This window comes from Eretmochelys imbricata, chromosome 3 (assembly GCF_965152235.1).
Source record: "Eretmochelys imbricata isolate rEreImb1 chromosome 3, rEreImb1.hap1, whole genome shotgun sequence".
NCBI classification, from domain to species: domain Eukaryota; kingdom Metazoa; phylum Chordata; order Testudines; family Cheloniidae; genus Eretmochelys; species Eretmochelys imbricata.
In genome coordinates, this window is record NC_135574.1 from 159,019,076 (window position 1) to 159,040,371 (window position 21,296).

A 21,296-nucleotide genomic window follows, 5' to 3' on the forward strand; every position below is an offset into this window, starting at 1 on the left:
GGCTTGAAGGCGATTCCATCATATACAGGGTTTACAGTTTGGTTCACTGGCTCTCAGCACCCCCACGATAAAAGTTGTTCCAGCACCACTGTCACAAATATAACTGCAAATGTATATTTGTGGTTTTAAGTCAGGCTCAGAACTATAGGAATGTTATTTTTAAGGATTAATGTTTTTCCCCTCTCCCTCCTCTCTCTTAAAAAAATATGACATTAAATATAAGGGAAAGGAATGTGGATTGTCCTGCTTTGGGGTCTTATTCTCCTGCCCCAGGATACAAGTAACTCCCATTGATTTGAAAGATTGTTACTTTTGCCATCCCAGAGAACTAGGCCAATGGAGTCCTCTGTTTGGACCTAAGGTTGTTTGGACCTAAGATTGTAGCAAAATACCCCGTATGCTTAGGTGATGTTATGTTATTCTTTATGCAAGCATTGAATAACCCTACTAGCTCTCTACATATATATTCCATATTGTGAAATGAGTTTTATCCATTAAAATTGTATTCTTAATATAGTCTTACATAGTACTGAGTGCTAAATACTGTCATGCATTCACAGGACACACTCCATTAATGCCAAAGAAACATGGTGGTGTGATCTCAAAATTGTATATAATTAATTACTGTTAATAGTACAGTACTTTGTATTTACGAATTGTTACTAAGTTGTACTATTAAAAAAAGACATTTTGAAAAAAGCCATGCTCTGCATTGATAACATAGCCTTTAATGTGACAAACCTGAAAGCAGAAGCATCTTTCATCTTAAAACATTTGAAAGAGGATGGCCCCACTTATGGATGTTCAAATACAGTAATCTGAAGTGAGTATCAAAGTTGTAGGACTTTGTATGAGGGAGTCGCATTTCAAGTAGCTGGGAATAAACATCAATTTAGACATCTTGGGGCACATTCAATCCAAGTGTAACTTCACTGAAATCAATGGAGTTATACCAGGGATGAGTGTGGCACCTTATGTCCTGTTGGGAACTCAAAAAGACTTAACATAGCTTAGATAAATGTTAACCTGCCAGCGGAATCCTAGCTGAGGGTAGTAGTATAAGGACAAAGAGTAATCCTGATTTGGATAGTTGGAAAGTTGCTTAAAAGGAGCAGCAATGAGAGCTGAGATTTAGGAGGAGATAGAGTTAGCTTTGATCTTTAGTGAAGAGGATGACCTTGTTCTACTGGGTTAATAACTAAATCAGAAAAATCTACAGAACTATACAGCAAATGGACCAAATTCAGCTATCAGTTATACTATGCAACTCTACTGAAGTCAGCTGAGTTGCAAGAGTGCAGCTGAGAGCAGAATTTGGCCAAATATATACATACAGAGGCTATTTCAGCTAGTAATTCAAAATAGAGGGATATATTCTAGTTTGTTACATTTCTGCAATGTTTTACAATCACATAGAGTATATCTTGATGGGCAAAGGTGAGTTTTTCAGTTGAGTTATCTCAATCAAATTAGGTTAACATGACTAAAAAGCCCCATTAAAATGCAGGCTAACACATTTGAAGCCACGCTCCCACCAGACAACAACACAGCCAACTAACAAGGCTTCATACATGATAGCCTGCATCTTAATAGGATTTTTCAATCATGTTAACACAATTGAGCTAACTGGACATACCCATACAGAGTCCATGTAGACATCCCAGCTTGTCATATTTTAACATTTAGAATTATTTTTGTAATATTTGTTACATCGGACATTTATTATCTATGGGCCAAATTGCCCTACCCTTCCTTACACTGAGTAGTACCTTACTCCACGTGAAGTCCCACTGAATTCAAAGTAACTATTCAAGGAGTAAGGTACAACAAAACATAAGCAAGTGTTTCACAATCTGGCCCTATAAGAGATCTTGAACAAGCTCTGGGAAATATTTTAGGACCTGGGTACGTTAACCTTATGAAAAAGACATATAGAATTTGAAAAGGACTCTAAGCCACTAGGGGTCTGCAAAAATTACTCTAAACATCAACAGAATTTCACAGAAAATGCTAAATACTAACCTTTCCATAGACTATTTTTAACCATCATATAGCAGGAATATAATTTTCTATTAAATTCTATAAAATGATTAAAATAAACTTATAGAGAAGTCATCTTCTCTTCCACCTTCTCTAGTACTTTTACACAAGAGCAGGACAGAGTGTCCATAATACAGAATGACTTTAGAACTATGTTATTCCAAATAAAAATAATCTGAGAGGTGTGATGATTGCCATGCCACGGAGACCTGAATTTAAGTCTTAGTATTATGAAGTGCATTGACAGTGTGAATTTTCAGTACTTTTTCATCACTAATTTGGCATCTGTGAAATTTCAATAGTGATAACAACAGTATCACTAGTGTAAACCATGCACAGGATTTGTTTGAATCAATGGGTCATCTAACTAGAGAGTTCTTTCCATGCAAGCAGACATTGGGAGTATTGCAGGGACAGTGCACTCAGCCCTTAGGTAGGAAAGATAGTATTGACCCTTCAGATAATTAACAGAGTTTCTGAAGTCTACATTGCATCTAGATTTTATTTTCACACACTTCAAATAATTTACGTTAAATACTATATACCTTTATTAGCTCTCCCTCACTAGGATGCTGCAAGTATCAATGTTTCTAAAGAACTTTTAGCATCTCAGATAAAAAGCACTATGGAAGTAAAAAATAAATAAAAAATAACACAATAGCCTTTGTTAGTCTTTGCTTTTATTTTAGTTTCACAGTTCCTAGGCACTACAGTAACACTAATAATAATTATACAAACCATTAGTACAGTTTGACGTGTTTAGCATGAGGTACAGGATGAAAATGAGAACTTTAATTTTATTCTGAACCACTATGGATTCATTCTAAAAACTTCCCGAAGACTCAAATTTTAGATCTGTCTCTGAACGCCACCACAAAGTCTGAATATAGGATTTTGTTCTGGTTCTTTAAAATAATTCCAAAATTAAGATTCAGGTTCAGCTTTTGAATCTCCCAACCTCTTTTAAACATTAGTGAGTGTTTGGGTGTTGGGTCAATCTTCAGTTTAGTCATAGTAGCCAAACTGCCTAAAGAGACTTACAATCAAGCCATCTTAATGGTTAAAAAGATCCTTTGTTGTGAATTTGAGAATCCATTTGGAATACATCAACTCTCCATTATAAATATATAAGAACCAAAGTCAGATTCTGGGGAAAAGACGGGAAGGTTTCTGCACTGACATATTTAGAATAAAAGACTAAATATATTGCATCATATACCCTCATCTTCCAGTGAAATTTCATAAGAAATTGGAGTATTACTGTTCTCATTATGGGAATAATTAAAGCTCTGTCAGGTTTTTTATATATATACAGAAGGCACATTTAAAAATTGGTGGGGGTTTAATCTTCTGTTATTCTATGACTTTCATAAACCGCTTATTTAAGTAATATTATTTGTTATCATTCTACAAGAAGAGACTAGGCTAATTTCAGTTCTATTACACTGGAGAAAACTGAGTAGTTCTACTGATTTACACCAGTTCATCAGAACAGTTTGGCCCAGTAGCTGCAGGTGCTCTATGTTTTTATAGAGGTAGTGCCTGTCACAAAACTTTTACAGTTGCATTAACGCATAGACCCCTCCTTACTGCACCTGTATTATGTTAGAATGATCAGGTTTCAAAAATTGTTTGGACTACATAGACATGTTTATCTTTTCACTTAATATTCCTGAAATGCTTAAACAGACCTAAATTAGCAGCTCTATCCTTCCCATGTTTCATTAATAATAAATCCTAAATCCCTCTATCCTGCTCCATCAGACATCTGTTCCATAAGCTCTATATGGTGCTTTCTCCCTTTTCCAGGTTATTTTGCTTTATCCTATCTGGTCCCAGTGTAGTTCTTTTATGTCATTACGGAAATTATTGTTATTAATATAGCACATCTTCATCCCAAAGGATTCCAAAACATGTAATAATTTTAAATTGATTGACAAATTATATATAGGGTTAACTATAACCCATTACTGAAACGCACCCTCCCTTCCATCTCCCCCTCCTCCACCCCTACCTGTTTAACACCACACAGCTACACAGTTAGAACAGGACATGAAGAACCCCATATCCATAATTGCAGGAGAATTAAAAGAAGGTGGAGAAAGGGGGCAATCTCATGTTAAATAAAATCACATTTTAACACAAATTTCCTCATCTATGTAGCTAGTGACACATTAGATTATTAAAATGGAAAAAAATGGAAACAATCTAATTTACTTTTCTTTATGTTCCCCCCATTCCTCCTTTCCTGGACAATGAAAATGACTAGCACTTTACTTCCCAGTTCTCATGGATTAACATGATCAATGGGCCCAAGCCAGACACGGAGCCACTGAGCGCCCTTGATTTCCATAAAAGCCAATGGGCGTGGAGAGTGCTCAGCACTTTACAGGATCAGGCCCAGTATTCAGGGAACATGCCTTTCAAAGATCTCCTACTGTCATTTTTAAAAAATCCTGAGGCTCTTTTCACTGGTCTTTGGCTTCCTAAAAGCTTGTTTTATACAAACCCAACTCTAGGGGCACCTTTATCCTGAGGTTGCCTCTTCAGCCGAGTTGGAATTTGGATAGGAAACAAAGGTTCGCACACCTCCTCCAGCAAAAAGTCCCAGGGGGTCTTTAACAAGGGGTCAGGCCCTGGGCTTTACTGCTCAGCCAACAAAGGGCTGGCTCTGCCTCCGCTCATCTCCTGGCTGTGTAGCATCCCGGACAGGGCGCTGTAAATTACCCTTATCTTCAGCCAAAGGGTCCCACTTCTCCCTGCACACTGCGCAGACCTTCACTCTCAGCAGTGCCGCGGCTGGAGCGCTGTGAGCGTGGACAAGCCCCCGATTTAACTTTCCTACTCTGCAAAGTACCCGCCGCTCTCCCCCACCCTGCTCCTTTTCTCCTGCCTCCGTAACTCCGACCGCTTCCGACGGCTCCGTCACGCCACGTGCGCTGAGCCCGGGGCCTCGGGACCTCCCCCAGCGCCCAGGCCAACAAAGCCACGTCCCGGAGGCACGAAGGAAAACTGAGGGGGGGGGGGGTGCTGTAAAATCCCGATTTCTTCAGCCCAAGGGTCCCACTTATCCCTCTGCCTTGGTCACCCGCTTCCTCTCCCTCCCCCCCCCCCCACCCGCGCTCATCGGTTGTTTCCTTCCCTTTGTCGGGAATCGTTTCTAAACGCACCCACCACCGAGGCTGGCATTACCAGCGTCTCCTAGTTATCGCTCCTTGACCCGTCGCAGCCCCGGGGGGCGACTGGGGCTGGGGATCTGAGCTGCCTCCTGAGCTCCCAGGAGCTGAGCCGGGCCGGGATCTTGGCGGCGTCTGACCTCCCTGCCCGGCAGCCAGGGGGAGATGGCGGCCCGGGGCGGGGGCTGCTCCTGTCCCGGGCTTTGGCGGGCTGGGCGCTGTTGGAGGGAGGGGAGGGCGTGTCGGATACTCACATGCCAGATGGCGAAGAAGATGAGGGCGGCGCACAGCACCAGGGACAGCATGTAGCAAAAGGCAGCGAACGTGAAGGCCATGGTGAGGGGAGAACCCCCCCGCCGCACCCCCAATCAGGCAGAGAGGACCCCGGCGCCGCAGAGGAGAGACAACGCCAGAAATTCAAGGAGGGGGTGCCTTTCCCTGCCTCCGGGGGGAGACCCCCGCTCACTGCCGGGGCGCCCCCAAGCGCAGGAGACCCCGCTACCCCCAAAATAGAGATGGGAAAGGGTCTCACCCCCGCAAGGAAACAACAGAGAGGGGAGACTCTCCGCCCTGCTACACCCAGGGGGAGCCCGGCTTGGGAGAGCAGGGATCGGACCTCGGGAAAGGAGACGGGGAGCCAGGACAGGCAGGGAGCGGAGATTTCCCCCTCCCCGCCCCTCCAATGTCCCGGGGCCTTCCCAACGCGAGCCGGCGCTCAGCGACCCCACGGAACTAAGGGGACGGGACCCCCAGAGCGGCCGGGGGGCGCCCCAAGGCAGAGGGCGAACCCGGAGCTGAGGGGGTCCCAGCGCACAGAAGAAGCCGCCGATCCGGGTGGGGGCTCTGGGGTGGGTCTCTCTGCTCCTCCCGGATCCGGACTGCGAGCGGTGCCCCCGCCGCTGCCCTCTCCTCCCGCTCCGCAGCTTTTCTCTGTTCCCTTCGGTCCCGCTCCGGCTCCGCTCCCCCGACGCTCAATCGCGCCCCCACTGGCCTCTCCTGTTACAATCCCAGACTGGGGGCGCAGGGGAACCCCCCGCTCAGTCCGCAGCAGCAGCTTTGAAGGAAATTCTCCACCTGCTGCTGGGTGAGGAGAAGGAGATGCGAGAGTCCTGGGATCTCCTCCCCTTCTCTCCTCCTTCCCCCCGCAGCCCTGCTCCTCGCACCCCAGAGCAGCGGGGACCTGGGCCCTCAGCACAGCCAGCAGCATCCCCCCCTCCACCGCGTGCAGATCTCTGGAGTTTTCATAAATCCCCAGGAAACCACGTGCGTCCTGCAGGCTGCTGATTTTTCCACGATTCGTTGCTTCTCCTCTCTCCCCCTTCTCTCCCCACCACCCCTGTGTGTCTCTTCACTTCCAGGCTAGCTCAGGCTGTGGCGATCTTCAGGAGGAATGTTAATAAAACCAGCCCATAAGTGAGGTTTTAAATGTCTCACTAAAACATACACAGCAAAATCCACCACTCTCAGCGGGAGGTATTTTAAATAATGCTTTTAAATGATTCCCCTGAGGGCCCCTCCCTCCCGGATAAGAGGGAACTTTGCAAAGACGATCCTGAAATAAGGAAGAATAAGGAATCCAATGATGATCATTAGAGCATGGGGCATTTTACATGATGGAAGGCTGGGGATTCATCTGCCTAACAAAGCAATATTTTCTGTCACCGCTGCATCCTGTACTGCTGATGTGAATAGTTTATGATGCAAATAGAATAAGAACATTCCTATTAATAGGCAGCAGGTTTAAAACAAACAAAAGGAAGTATTTTTTCACACAATTCACAGTCAACCTGTAGAACTCCTTGCCAGAGAATGTTGTGAAGGCCAAGACTATAACAGCATTCGAAAAAGAACTAGAAAAGTTCATGGAGGATAGGTCCATCAATTGCTACTAGCCAGGATGGGCAGGGATGGTGTCCTTAGCCTCTGTTTGCCAGAAGCTGGAGATGGGCAACAGGGGATGGATCACTTGATGATTAGCGGTTCTGTTCACTCCCTCTGGGGCACCTGGCATTGGCCAGTGTTGGAAGACAGAATACTAGGCTAGATGGACCTTTGGTCTGACCCAGTGTGGCTGTTCTTATGTTGATCACAGTAAAGGTCCCCATCCTGCATAAATGCACATGCTTATGAGCACCTGCATAAGTGTTGGCAGGGTTGGGGTCTAAGTTTTGTTCTAAGACCAGGTGTACCGCTTGTGTAGATGGGTTCCCCTTCTCCCCCATGCCCTTAATGCTACACTTCAAACACTTTCCAGTGTTTCAAAATCTGAACCAGGATGTGAGCCTGAATTAGCCAGTAGGCTAACTCAAAGTAGACTTCTTTATAGGGATGGAACAAAGCAGGGGTCTGGGACCTAGCCCCATATAATGAGTAAGGGTAATAAACAAGAAGGGTGATGGAGTGAGGTGACATTAAGAAGATCACAGAATTACTCACTTTTGAAAAACAGGTTTTTGACAGAGAGAGGGGAAGAGAAATAACATACTTCTTGAAGGCAAGATAACAGAAGTTGTTTTGGGGAGCTATATAAATGTGGAGAGGGTGGTAGCTAGGCATACAGCTATTGGGAAGGAGTTCCATCTCTAGCTACATTCTATAGCTGAAAAGGATATTTAACAAATTATTAATGTAAGAAGCAAAATTCGTAATTGCCACCATCTGGCTGGGTACTTATCTACTAACTGCCTAGCCACCTTTGGGGGTCAGGGAAATACAGGAGAACCTCACAGTTACGAACACCTCAGGACTGGAGGTGTTGGTAACTCTGAAATGTTCATAACTCTGAACAAAACATTATGGTTGTTCTTTCAAAAGTTTAGAACTTAATAGTGACTTAATACAGCTTTGAAACTTTACTATGTAGAAGAAAAAATGCTTCTTTCCCTTTATTTTTTCAATACTTTACCTTTAACACAGTACTGTACTCCTCCCCCACCCCCACCCCCGCTACCTGATTGCGTACTTCTGGTTCCAAATGAGGTGTGTGGTTGACTGGTCGGTTCGTAACTTTGGTGTTCCTAACTCTGAGGTTCTAATGTATCCATCTGGTCCAATCCTTGCTTCTCTGAACCTTATGAAAATTTAAGACCATGTTCAAGAAGAAGGAGAGGTATTTGCCTTTGATGGCATTTATCCCCTCTTTGGGTACTACTAAGCCATCCCTGCCATGGTTATTTCTTATCTGTCAAAGGTGCTTCAAGAGCATTCCCCCTTTCCCCGCCACTTTGGAATGCACCCATTTATACAAAATGGCAGGTATTTTCAAAACCGTTTCTGGAGAAGATCCTCTGGATCCTCTGAGAAGGGGTTGTTTTAACAGTACTTTGAAATCCATGGTTGGAAGATGCTATATAAATCCAAAGCACTTTACAAGACATGAAAGAACTACTGCTCCTAACACTGCATCCATCCATTTCTAGAAAAGGAAACTGAGTGATAGAGCTGTTTACTAATTTGCCCAGGGTCACTTAGCAGAAGCCAAATTCATCCCTGATGCACAGAGGGCATAACTACATTAAAGCCAAGCCAAATATAGACTCTTCTTCTTCATCAAGTGTTTACAGATATATAATTTCCTTTCTTCTTCAAAATGAAGAGGTTTTATTTTTAACTAATGTACACTTTTGACTCATGGAAACAGAACTGACTTGAATCCAGTGCCAACGCCAGTAATTAAAAAACAGGCCTAGGATGGCTAGCTAGAAGCAATGTTTTATAATACAGAGTCTCAGTAAAGTACTTGTGATTTGATGATTTCATTAAGGAGGGCAAGTTGCTGCAAATGATAATGGGCTTTACAGTTATGCTGGGCTGCAGTAAAATTTTACATTGCAATCCTTTGACCTTTTTATCCTTTTGTATCTAAAGGCCATTTCCCCCTGAAATGTAGCACTGTCTTTAGAAATTAAAGGGTTTATTAATAACAGCACATTTTGAAGAGAGGCTGTAAATAGATTGCTGAACAATAGGTCTTTGTTTAAAAAAAACCCTCATACTTTGTATTGTGTCACGGTTCTTCCAACACCTGAATATTTATCATCCACTTTAGCACTGATTAAAGAACAGCTGATGCCTCATAGCAAGCCTAGGGAAAACATTTTGTTCTGAAGCAATTCTGCAAATACATACATTACTGTGATAAAGAACCATACAAGACATTAGATCTCATTCAGGCTTTCTCCCTGTTACTGCAGGATTGTTCCCCACAGTATATGGTATAGTATATTGTCAAATGTATTATTATTGCCACCATCATCATTTGTGTGCCAGCCACGCACTCAGGGCACATGACCAAAGAAATAGGGTTTCCACTACTTCTCTTTGGAGACTGCTCCACAGTCAAATACCTCCTGTGATAACAAAGTTTTTCCTGGTTTCAGAGTAGCAGCTGTGTTAGTCTGTATCCACAAAAAGAAAAGGAGTACTTGTGACACCTTAGAGACTAACAAATTTATTTGAGCATAAGCTTTCGTGAGGTACAGCTCACTTCATCGGATGCATGTAGTGGATAATACAGTGGGGAGATTTTATATACACAGAGAACATGAAACAATGGGTGTTACAATACACACTGTAATGAGAGCGATCAGGTAAGGTGAGCTATTACCAGCAGGAGAGAAGAAAAAAAAGCAAAAACAAAAAAAACCTTTTGTAGTGATAATCAAGGTGGGCCATTTCCATATTCTTATATGTGAGGAACAGTGGGGGGGGTGTGTGGGGGAAATAAACATGGGGGCATAATTTTACTTTGTGTAATGACCCATCCACTCCCAGTCTCTATTCAAGCCTAATTTAATGGTGTCCAGTTTGCAAATTAATTCCAATTCAGCAGTCTCTCGTTGGAGTCTGGTTTCGATGTTTTTTTGTTGAAGAATTGCCATTTTTAGATCTGTAATCGAGTGACCAGAGAGACTGAAGTGTTCTCCGACTGGTTTCTGAATGTTATAATTCTTGACATCTGATTTGTGTCTGTTTATTCTTTTACACAGAGACTGCCCGGTTTGGCGTACATGGCAGAGGGGCATTGCTGGCACATGATTTTTCCTGATAGTCATCTCAAATATATATTGCACATTAGTTGGCCATGTGGCAAAAAGGGGCAGGAGAGGCTGAATGGTGTAGCAGTATGGTCTCCGCTAGAAGTCAGTGGCCAGGGTAACTGCCTTGCTCAACTGCCCCTAGAACCAGCCCTGAGTCATTGGCTAACCACAAGGGGTTCTGACAGGCCAGGCCAAAATTATTCTGGTCAGCCAGGAGAAAAACAAACACAGTTTCCCACCTTTCACTGAAGGCATACAGCCACCATTCATCAAAGTGTTAAGATTTGGAGGCCAGTTCATCCAAGTTCAGCAATAAGTCAAAGAGGAGAATCAATTATTAAAAATGTCTTCCTTAGCGCCATCTCCCTAGGACATTCCACACCTTCCTCACAGATTGGGACCTGGCAACAGGGAGCCATTCATTTGTTACCTCCAAACTGCACTACTATAATTCACTATATCTGAAGTTGAATGTGAAAACAATGTAAAGGCTTCAGATGGTACAAAATGTGGCTTTCCACCTCCTGCATGGTTTAGGCCACTGTGAACCCATCAAGCCTGTACTCTGGTCCCTCCAATGGCTCCCAGTGTGGTTCTAAAAAAATTAAATGGTAGCTTAGGTACAAGTGATCATGACTTGATCACATTTATCAGGTGTAAGCAGAATAAAGTCCAGACCAGTAATATATATACTTGGCTTTAATATGCTGACAAGTTATATCAGTTTAGCTATGTCTCTCAAAGGTGTGAAAAATCCACACCCCTGAGAGACATACAGAAGCTAACCTAATGCCCGGTGCTAGGTCGATGGAAGAATTCTGTCAAGCTACTGCTCTTGGGGAGGTGGATTACCTATGCCGAAGAGCGAATGGGTTCTTCTGTCAGCATATGTAGCGTCTACACTGAAGTGCTGTAGTGTTTCAAGTGTAGACAAGCCCAGAATGCTACTGGATTCAGTTTGGAAAAATGTAAGTGGTGGTACGCTCCGAAATTCTGTCCACAAACCAAACTCAGACCACTCGTGATTCCAAAGTGAAATGCCGCACACATTAGATTGAGCAGATCTTCATAATAGGATTGTCCCCTCTTTCTTATGAATATTGATAACACTGAAATAGTTACAGTTGATATTTAAATTGCCACCATCATTGGGCATTAGTGTTAAAACTCATACAAACGAATGGAAACATTTCATACCTCAGAGTTATTGTTTTAGATTGTGTGCGGACTCAAGCAGAAATCTCTGCATCAGTTTATGTTCAATTTACTTATGGAAGATTATCTTTGCAACCAAAAAGCCGAGAGACTTTTTATTTTAAATGAAAGCTTAGATTCTGGAGCACAAGGTGCCAGCCCTGAAAAAAGTGGCAGCTCATGAAGCCAATGTCAATGATATAATTTGATCTCTGCTTCCAGCTGCAAAAATGCCCTATTCCACTGACCGTTGACAAGGATACTCGGCCCATCCTCAGTCATTTGGACTAACCACAGCCATTTACAATTTCATGACCTCTAAGCTCGATTGCTGCCATGCACTGTACTTTGGAGCAAAAGAACTCTAATCTTGGGGAAAGATCCACATATTGTAGAATGCAGCAGCCTGCCCATGTAGCAATACAGGAATCTTCAGAGAATTTAGATGTCAAACTCTAACAAATCTCTGTCGAGCACGTGTGAATTAAGATTTTCCAAAGACTTACAACTTGGGCAATTTGGAGTAGTTTTTCATGGGAACAGCAAAGGCACAAGGCAGCCCCTCTGCCTTAAAGACCCGCTCTAAAGCTCGGAGGCACTAGAGCACCTCAACAAAACAGCTGCAGGAATTTTTTTATTTGGGCAAAACACCACATATTTCTTAATGTTGTTTTAGGAAATAGTGGAACGATCCTTTCCTGAAACTTTCCAAAACATTCAACCAAAGGCAGAAACTCAGCATGGAAAATTTCAGTCCAAACAGTTAAAGTTTGGCAAAATTATAAGGAACTGAAAACAGGGTCTTATAAGGGGAAATGTTGGGCAACGTTAACTATAGTTGGAACTAAGTTCTATGCCTATGACCAATGCATGGGAATTTTACATACATAACTCTCACTAATCTCTATTAAGTCCTGTTAACATTAAATGGAATTTTTAAGTGCAAATCTTTGCATAGCAACATAAGCATTTATCTTATGAGTGGTTGAATTCCATAAAGAAGCTAAGATTAAAACAATTAACCTTCTGTGGGGACTGTCTATAAGTAACACAAAAGAAATCTTTCCCTGGACAGTCATTAAAGATCCTGCTGTGCCATCCACACTGATAAGGTAACTTGCTTAAGATACTCATTTGTCTAAGCTTTGAAATGAAGGCTCTGGGCCAAGTTCAGCATAGAAGAAATTCAGCAGATTTTAATGGTGTTGTGTTGTCTTTTTTTCCCCCTCTAAGTTGTCTTCCAACTCTAAAAGCTCTGAGGACCACTTCCCCCTTGAAAGCCTGTGTCCTAAACCATGACTCATGACACCACCATTCCAGCCAGATGACTGAACAAAGCAGATTATGATGTCCCTCAGCAGTTCTCCTAATCAGATGGAGAAGAGGCTATTTGAATGAATAGCACTTCCTCTCTTTCACTAGATGGAGAGTGTTATCACAGCTGCACTCCTAGTTCCTGGCTGGCCAATGAACAGCAAATTGGTGCAGTAAATCAAACCTGATCATTGGTGCTATAGTATAAAGCAATAGAAGTGACTACCAGGCTGGTCTGGGTATTCTAAAAGAATTAATGATTTGTTAGAAGTGTTTAGCATGCATGAATGAGCAAACTAACATGTATATATAAATATTTTAAATTATGAAAATGTTTATTCAGAAAATGTGTTTTGCAGTTTGATGCACACAGTGTTGCTAATCTTTGTTTTAAGATGGAATGGTCATCTGCCAAAAACAGGATCTTTATAAGCTTGCGACTCTGCATTTAATTCAAGATTGTCCAAATTAACACAAACAAACTAATGAAATGGACTATTCTCCTTGTACCAGTAAGCGACAAAATCTCAAATTGGAACACCTTTGAATTTTAGGGTGTTTGGCTCTGTAGATTAGAAACCAATCCCACACCTATAGTTTTGGCCCTAAATCAATGCAGCCAAAATCCCTTGTAAAAACCATAATAGGAAGTGGCAATATCTGCAATATTGATATCATGTAAGATGCAGCATTTTGGGCTATTACTGCTTATTTAAAAATACAGTCTTATGAGAATGGCCATGCTCATACATAACTCATATTTTAAATGTAGATCTTGGACACACTAGCCCCTCTCTTTATAATACTATAGAAAATATTTCTGAGCTGGGTGCAGCCCTGCGGTCTGTAATGATTTCTGTGATTTTACTCTGTACTTATGCAGCACCTAGTACAATGCGGTCACAGTCACATTCCCTGCTGGATTTTCTAGGCACTGCTGTAATATAAATAAAGAAATTCTTTTTTCTTTCTTTGTGCTTCTTCTTTTTCTGTCTGTTGCCTCAAAAGACTCTCCCCACAAAAGATAAATATGAGCCTGAACCACAATACCAAATCTAAACCATCACCATGGAAACATTGGAGAAGTTTGGATCTGGATCTTTATAAATATTCAGCTACTCAGAAAAAACAAAATATAACACTGTGACGACATTGTCAGGACACCCAAAACTGTGAGCCACTGCATTACCACTCTGCCTAAGCAGCTTTGCTACTGCTAAGTTGTGTGTCTGCTCCCTGACACTCCAGCCTGTCTGCCTTGCCAGCAAACTCTTCGAGACTGTCAGTCTAAACCTTGCTTTGCAGGTAACAGTGAACCCCATTTCCCAAAGACATTTCTCTGTAGTGTCCAGTCTCTCTCACTGGACACTCACAGAAATTAAGAAAAAAGAAAAGGAGTACTTGTGGCACCTTAGAGACTAACCAATTTATTTGAGCATAAGCTTTCGTGAGCTACAGCTCACTTCATCGGACGCATACTGTGGAAAATACAGAAGATGTTTTTATACACACAAACCATGAAAAAATGGGTGTTTATAATGATTCAACCATTCCCAGTCTCTATTCAAGCCTATTTCCCCTTGTTTATTCCTTCCTCCCTCCCCCGCTCCGCCCCACTGTTCCTCAGACGTTCTTGTTAAACCCTGGATTTGTGCTGGAAATGGCCCACCTTGATTATCATACACATTGTAAGGAGAGTGATCACTTTAGATAAGCTATTACCAGCAGGAGAGTAGGGTAGGGGGAGAGAAAACCTTTTGTAGTGACAAACACCCATTTTTGCATGGTTTGTGTGTATAAAAACATCTTCTGTATTTTCCACAGTATGCGTCCGATGAAGTGAGCTGTAGCTCACGAAAGCTTATGCTCAAATACATTGGTTAGTCTCTAAGGTGCCACAAGTACTCCTTTTCTTTTTGCGAATACAGACTAACACGGCTGTTACTCTGAAACCTGTCACAGAAATTAAGGTTGCTGCTTCCAGACAGAGCACACATCAGCATGAAGTGAAGAGTAAATCTTCACCTAGTATACAGCACTGAGATGATTTTGTAATAAAACAAGTTTATTAATAAAGAAGAGAAATTTAAGTGATACTAAGCAAGATGAAAAGAAACAGGTATGGTTACAAATAAAACAAAACATGGTATCTAGTCACTAAAACTTAATTTTAGCAAGTTAAAAACTTTGCCTAAGCAATTTTCTACTTACATCAGGTTACCAGGATCCCTAGCCCTTCAGATTAGGGCAGTGGCTCTCAACCTATCCAGACTACTGTACCCCTTTCAGGAGCCTGATTTGTCTTGTGTAACTCCAAGTTTCACCTCACTTAAAAACTACTCGCTTACAAAATCAGACATAAAGATACAAAGCGTGTCACAGCACACTATTACTGAAACATTGCTTACTTTCTCATTTTTAACCTTATAATTATAAAATAAATCAGTTGGAATATAAATATTGTATTTACATTTCAGTGTATAGTATATAGAGCAATATAAATAAGTTATTGTCTGTATGAAATTTTTGTTTGCACTGACTTCGCTAGTGCTTTTTATGTAGCCTACTGTAAAACTAGGCAAATGTATAGCCGAGTTGATGTACCCCTGGAAGACCTCTGCATGCCCGCAGAGGTACACGTACCCCTTGTTGAGAACCATGGGATTAGGGGATTCAGCTTTCACAGGCTCACAGGATGCTGTTCCCTATGTCCCCTAAGTGGCGGATCACTAAAGGGTCTCTTTACTCTCCTTATATTACTCAGAGTCCATTGTCTCTGTCGCAAGAGAAGGCAGGCTTTCTGGGAGGCAGATTCTGTTCCCAGGAGTGATTGTTAAATGGTCTTCTACCCTGCTTGTTTAACTTGATGGCTTTGTTTACCTTATATGTAAAGGTTTCAGAGTAGCAGCCGTGTTAGTCTGTATCTGCAAAAAGAAAAGGAGTACTTGTGGCACCTTAGAGACTAACAAATTTATTTGAGCATAAGCTTTCGTGAGCTACAGCGCACTGCATCAGATGAAGTGAGCTGTAGCTCACGAAAGCTTATGCTCAGATAAATTTGTTAGTCTCTAAGGTGCCACAAGTACTTCTTTTCTTTTTGCTTATATGTAAAAGTACTTTCATTGTCCTCTGGCTTACGAAGCTTGACCCAGACAGATGAATCCCCATTCCTTTGTCTAAGCCAAACTCATTTATCAAGTCAGTCCCCCAAAACGAACATATTTCCAACACACATACATAACTCTTTACATACTATCTGTAAATACACCATATTGGTCACAATATTCATGACCACTATGCTACCAGTTTACATTGGATACATTACATGACACCTTTGAGGGATATAGTCAGACAACAACGTGTTGGGCAATGAGTATGTCAGGCCTGGGTGTGAGTTACAGTTTTGAGTGACCTCTGCCAGCTGGCACTGAGGAGCACCTGGGATCACACCTCTCCTCTTACAATACTGCAAGAGGTTCAGCCACTGGCTGAACTGTAGGCAGCAGGTCAAAACCCTCTTCCCTGACTGGGAGTGTAGTGGTCCCTCCTGGCCAGGCTCAGAGGGAGGCCACTCTGCCTCTCTGTGTCAGGCAGCCAAACCATCATTGATTAGTAGTCTATAGGCCCTGGCTCTCTGTGTGGGGCTGAGTAACTAGAAATCTTTAGCCTAGTCTCCTGGCTCTGGCAGACAACAAACACAGTCAAGGCCCACTGCCTCGTGTCTGGGGCAAGCCACAAACAAGGCTCAGCTCTTCCAGCCTAGGGTGAGTTGGCCACTACCCCAAGGTTGGGATTGGCAGCGGGGGACCTTGGCCCACCCTACTTCACCAGCTTTTAGATCAGGGCCTTAACAGTGGCGGGTGGTCTCACCACCGGTTCAGCAAGAATCCCACAAAAAATCCTGACTCACTTCCCGGCAGCACAACCGGACTAATGTCTGTTCCTCTGGACTACCTCCTACCACCGTCCATTGGCATGGCTCCATAGTCTGCGAGTCTTCAGTCTCTTCCAGGTAAACATCAGAGAGCAGTGCCAGCAGCTCTCTCCACACTCGGTCTTCTCCATGGGCAGGGCACTATACTGCTTGGCAGCAAGCCCAGAATCCTGCAGCAGGCTAGAGACATCTGGCTCCCACTTCACTGAGCTGAAGAGCCCGCCTCTTATACTTCTCGTCCCACCCCTCTGCTTCCAGCACAGGGGATGAAGCCAGCATGGCTCCTACCACCAAAAGGAGTACAGTGGTCCCTCCCGGTCAGGCTCAGAAGGAGAAAACTTGTTTCTCCCTTTGTTTGATCACAAACTTTAAAGCATACTATTAGTAGGTATCCATAACTCCTTATATAGTGTTAATACATACATTGCACAATGGTATTAATCACCAGTGTGTCATTAGTTTCATAAAAGATCTTACTTGACACACTTTTATACTACAAAATATTATATAGAGTCAGTTGATTCAATTGCTTATTCTTTGGGGTTCAGCCCCTTGGTTCTCCCTCTCAGGAGTCTGGATGCTAACTGTCACAAACACAAAGAAAGGCTAATAGAAACAGTGACTGGGATGTATCAAAACAAAAAAAATTTGCCCTTCATAATGCTTTTTATTAAGGAAATACAAAGTATTTCATACATGTTCTGTTGCTTTCTTTCCTTGTTCCGTATTGTTTTCATCTCATTCTTTTGTCATTCCTATTTCATCCCTATTAACCCTGGTATTCATCAGTAACGGCAAAGGCAAGGTTTATCTGCTTTTTTAGACTGGTTCCCACTTTCATTTGTGAGACACAAGAAGCTTAGCAATAATAAGTGTCAGCTGTTTCATCCTGTTCTCGCTGTTTCATCCTCTTCTCTCCCAATGTACTCATCTTACTTCGTTTCCTGGAGACATGCTACTTGTCACTTAGATCTCTGAAGCAATTGTTGACTGGGAGATCAATGAAATATAATGTGAAGAGATTACTGGAGAAATGGAAGAGCTAAATGTGATCTTAACTAATCATATCATGGGATGAGAATAATGACATGTGTCAAATTGAGATAGCTGAACAGTCAATAACAAAATACCATGACTCACAAGAACGTCAAATATATTTTTTCCACTGAGAACTGCACAAAAACACTATTTTGCAATACAATATTATTTAGTTCTTTTAAAGGGAAACATTGAGCCAGATTGTTATCTAATTTATACCAGTTTTGCATTGATATAATGCTGATGACATCAATGGAGTTATTTGATTTAGACAGATGTAAGTAAGATCAGAATCCATCCCAATATATATATTATGGGCCTGGTCCTATGAATTATTGGGCTACAAAGTAGCTATGAAATAGTATGAAGGAGCATGTGATTGGAGTGGGTTTTTACTTATTTCCCATACCATATATTAGCGGAGACTGCTCTCAATTGCATTTTAAATCAATCCTCAAAACAATATCAGCTCAGAGCTACATATACTTTCATAGGGTCATTCTGTCCTTGTAAGCTTTACGTGCTGCAATAGTATCTCAATGACTAGCCAGATTTTTTTTTCCAGAATTAATTTCAGTGGCAACTTGTAATGCCATGCTCTTGAGTCATTGGCAGTGTGGGGGTTGAACCTTGGACTTCTCAATTTAAATGCACAAACCTCTACTGTCTGAGCAAAAAGATTCAGCTGTGCTAGCCAAGGCTGCAGCAGGGCTCATCAAACTCTAGCTGTGGCCCAGGCACCAGCAGAGTGAGACACCATACCTTTGCTCCCTTTTCCTATCTATTTACTGCAGACAGTCTATGTTATAAATATAAAGGGAAGGGTAAACCCCTTTAAAATCCCTCCTGGCCAGAGGAAAAATCCTCTCACCTGTAAAGGGTTAAGAAGCTAAAGGTAACCTCGCTGGCACCTGACCAAAATGACCAATGAGGAGACAAGATACTTTCAAAAGCTGGGAGGAGGCAGAGAAACAAAGGGTCTGTGTCTGTCTGTATGCTGCTTTTGCCAGGGACAGAACAGGAATAGAGTCTTAGAACTTTTAGTAAGTAATCTAGCTACGTATGTGTTAGATTATGATTTCTTTAAATGGCTGAGAAAAGAACTGTGCTGAATAGAATGACTATCCCTGTCTGTGTATCTTTTTTGTAACTTAAGGTTTTGCCTAGAGGGATTCTCTATGTTTTTAATCTAATTACCCTGTAAGGTATCTACCATCTGGATTTTATAGAGGTGATTCCTTTACTTCTATTAAAAGTCTTCTGGTAAGAAAACTGAATGCTTTTTCATTGCCCTAAGATTCAAGGGTTTGGGTCTGTGGTCACCTATGCAAATTGGTGAGGATTTTTACCAAACCTTCCCCAGGAAGTGGGGTGCAAGGTTTGGGAGGATTTTGGGGGGAAAGATGTGTCTAAACTACGTTTCCCAGTAAACCCAGTTAGAGTTTGGTGGTGGCAGTGGAAATTCCAAGGGCAAAGGGTAAAATTAATTTGTACCTTGGGGAAGTTTTAACCTAAGCTGGTGAAAGTAAGCTTAGGAGGTTTTCATGCAGGTCCCCACATCTGTACCCTAGAGTTCAGAGTGGGGGAGGAACCTTGACAGTCTAGCATACCAGTTTACTGACAGGAACATTCACGCATACTACAAATATCAAGCAAATATTTCAGGATATTTGAAGAAAGCAAATTTCAACTTCATTATCACAAGCGCTGGCATAGGGTGTCTATCCTAGACAGATGACCAAAGATTAATGGCAGTCAGAGCCTACCTGCTTGCCCCTGGAGGGTAGACCAGGCCTAATTAATGATGAAATCCAAATAGGGAAGTGCTGGGTGGTATTATAAACAGAAGAAGTTTGGAGCAGAAGTGGGGGCTGTAAAGAGAAACTCTGCATTCATTCTCCTGATAGTAAAAACAACAACAAGGAGTCCTTGTGGCACCTTAGAAACTAACAAATTTATTTGGGCATAAGCTTTTGTGGGCTAAAACCCTGATAGTAAGAGCGAAGGCTACATAGGGAGGCCAGAAAGAGGCTGTGGGAAAGACCTTCTGACAGGCTGAGGTGGGAAGAAGTGTATGGAGGTAGCAGGAGGCAGATCTGAATATAGACACCCCTTGTCTGCTCATTACAGGGAGCCCAGATTTTTAAAGGTATTTAAGCATTGCTGCTTGGAGTTTTGCAACACCTAATAGATTTAAGAGCCTACTTCATTTTCTAAAAGGATGTAGGCACTTAAGAACCTAAATCCCATTGACAAATGCTGAGTGTAGCAACACCTAGCTACCTTTTTAAATTCTGGGCCTGTGTCCTAGGACTGAAACCCAGAGGAAAGGAAGGGGCTGGTTTCCCCTAACTGCCACTGGGGATGGTGGTGTGAAAAACCTGACCCCGCCCCTGAGATAAGAGGGATAAGGACTTTTGAAAGCCCTGGGATGAGAGGATGTAAGGAATATGGGGCCCACGATCAGGGGTGGAAAACCTGATGTAAGCATATCATCCAACACAACAAAAGTCCATCCCATTACCCAGGAAGGAGTGAAAACAAAACGTGACCTGGCTGGAGGACTGAGTCACGGAAAGAGGTAGACAACTGAGGGACCAAAGCAATCATTGCCAGGGGGCACTAGAGGAGAAAAGCCTGCTATGCCACACCCAGCCATGAGCCATCTGCCTGTGGTGAGTCTCCTCTTCTATACAAGCCTGCATTGTCCACCCATGTAAATCACTCTATGATTGAGAAATATGGTATCAGTCCATCAGATGTGAATTTACTCATTTGAATAGTCCCCTTAGCTCCAGTGGAACTATATCATAGAATAACAGAACTATAGAAATGTAGGGCTGAAAGGGACACCGAGACCATCTAGTGCAATGGCAAGGCAGGACCAATTATACCTAGACTATCCCTGAGAGGTGGTTTGATGGGGATTCCACAACCTGCATTAGAAGCCTATTCCAGAGCTTAACTACCCTTATAGTTAAAAGTTTTTCCCAATCTCTAATCTAAATCTCCCTTGCTGCACATTAAACCCATCACTTCTTGTCCTCCCTTCAGTGGCCATGGAGAACAATTGATCACTGGCCTCTTTGTAACAGCCCCTAACATATTTGAAGACTTATCAGGTGGGCCCCCCCTCAGTTTTCTTTTCTCAAGACTAAACATGCCCAGTTTTTTTAACCTTCCCCCTTAGGTCAGGGTTTCTAAACCTTTTATCCTGTAAGGGACCCTCAGAGCTGCCTGCCCCCTATTACTACAAGCAACCCCATCCAACAATCCCACTCATATTTCTCAAGCTCTACCTTAACACTAAGTAGGTTATTGGCCTCCCTAACTCCTACTGGGAAACAGGTTTCAGAGTAACAGCCGTGTTAGTCTGTATTCGCAAAAAGAGAAGGAGTACTTGTGGCACCTGAGAGACTAACCAATTTATTTGAGCATGAGCTTACTGTGCCCACATATCTATTCAGGGGACACCATCACAGGGCCTAATAACATCAGCCACACTATCAGAGGCTCGTTCACCTGCACATCCACCAATGTGATTTATGCCATCATATGCCA

The 21,296-nt window shown here is 42.5% G+C and overlaps 1 protein-coding gene across 2 annotated transcripts in view; it reads right to left on the reverse strand.

The window, feature by feature from the left end:
* The window catches only part of CNIH3 (cornichon family AMPA receptor auxiliary protein 3), a 79,633-nt gene extending 74,082 nt beyond the window's left edge, over positions 1-5,551 (reverse strand). For both annotated transcript variants that reach the window (XM_077811925.1, XM_077811924.1), the window contains exon 1: positions 5,471-5,551. In XM_077811925.1, the coding sequence (XP_077668051.1) occupies positions 5,471-5,551 (81 nt within the window). The remainder of the gene's footprint in view (positions 1-5,470) is intronic.
* Between the last annotated feature and the right edge of the window lie 15,745 nt (positions 5,552-21,296).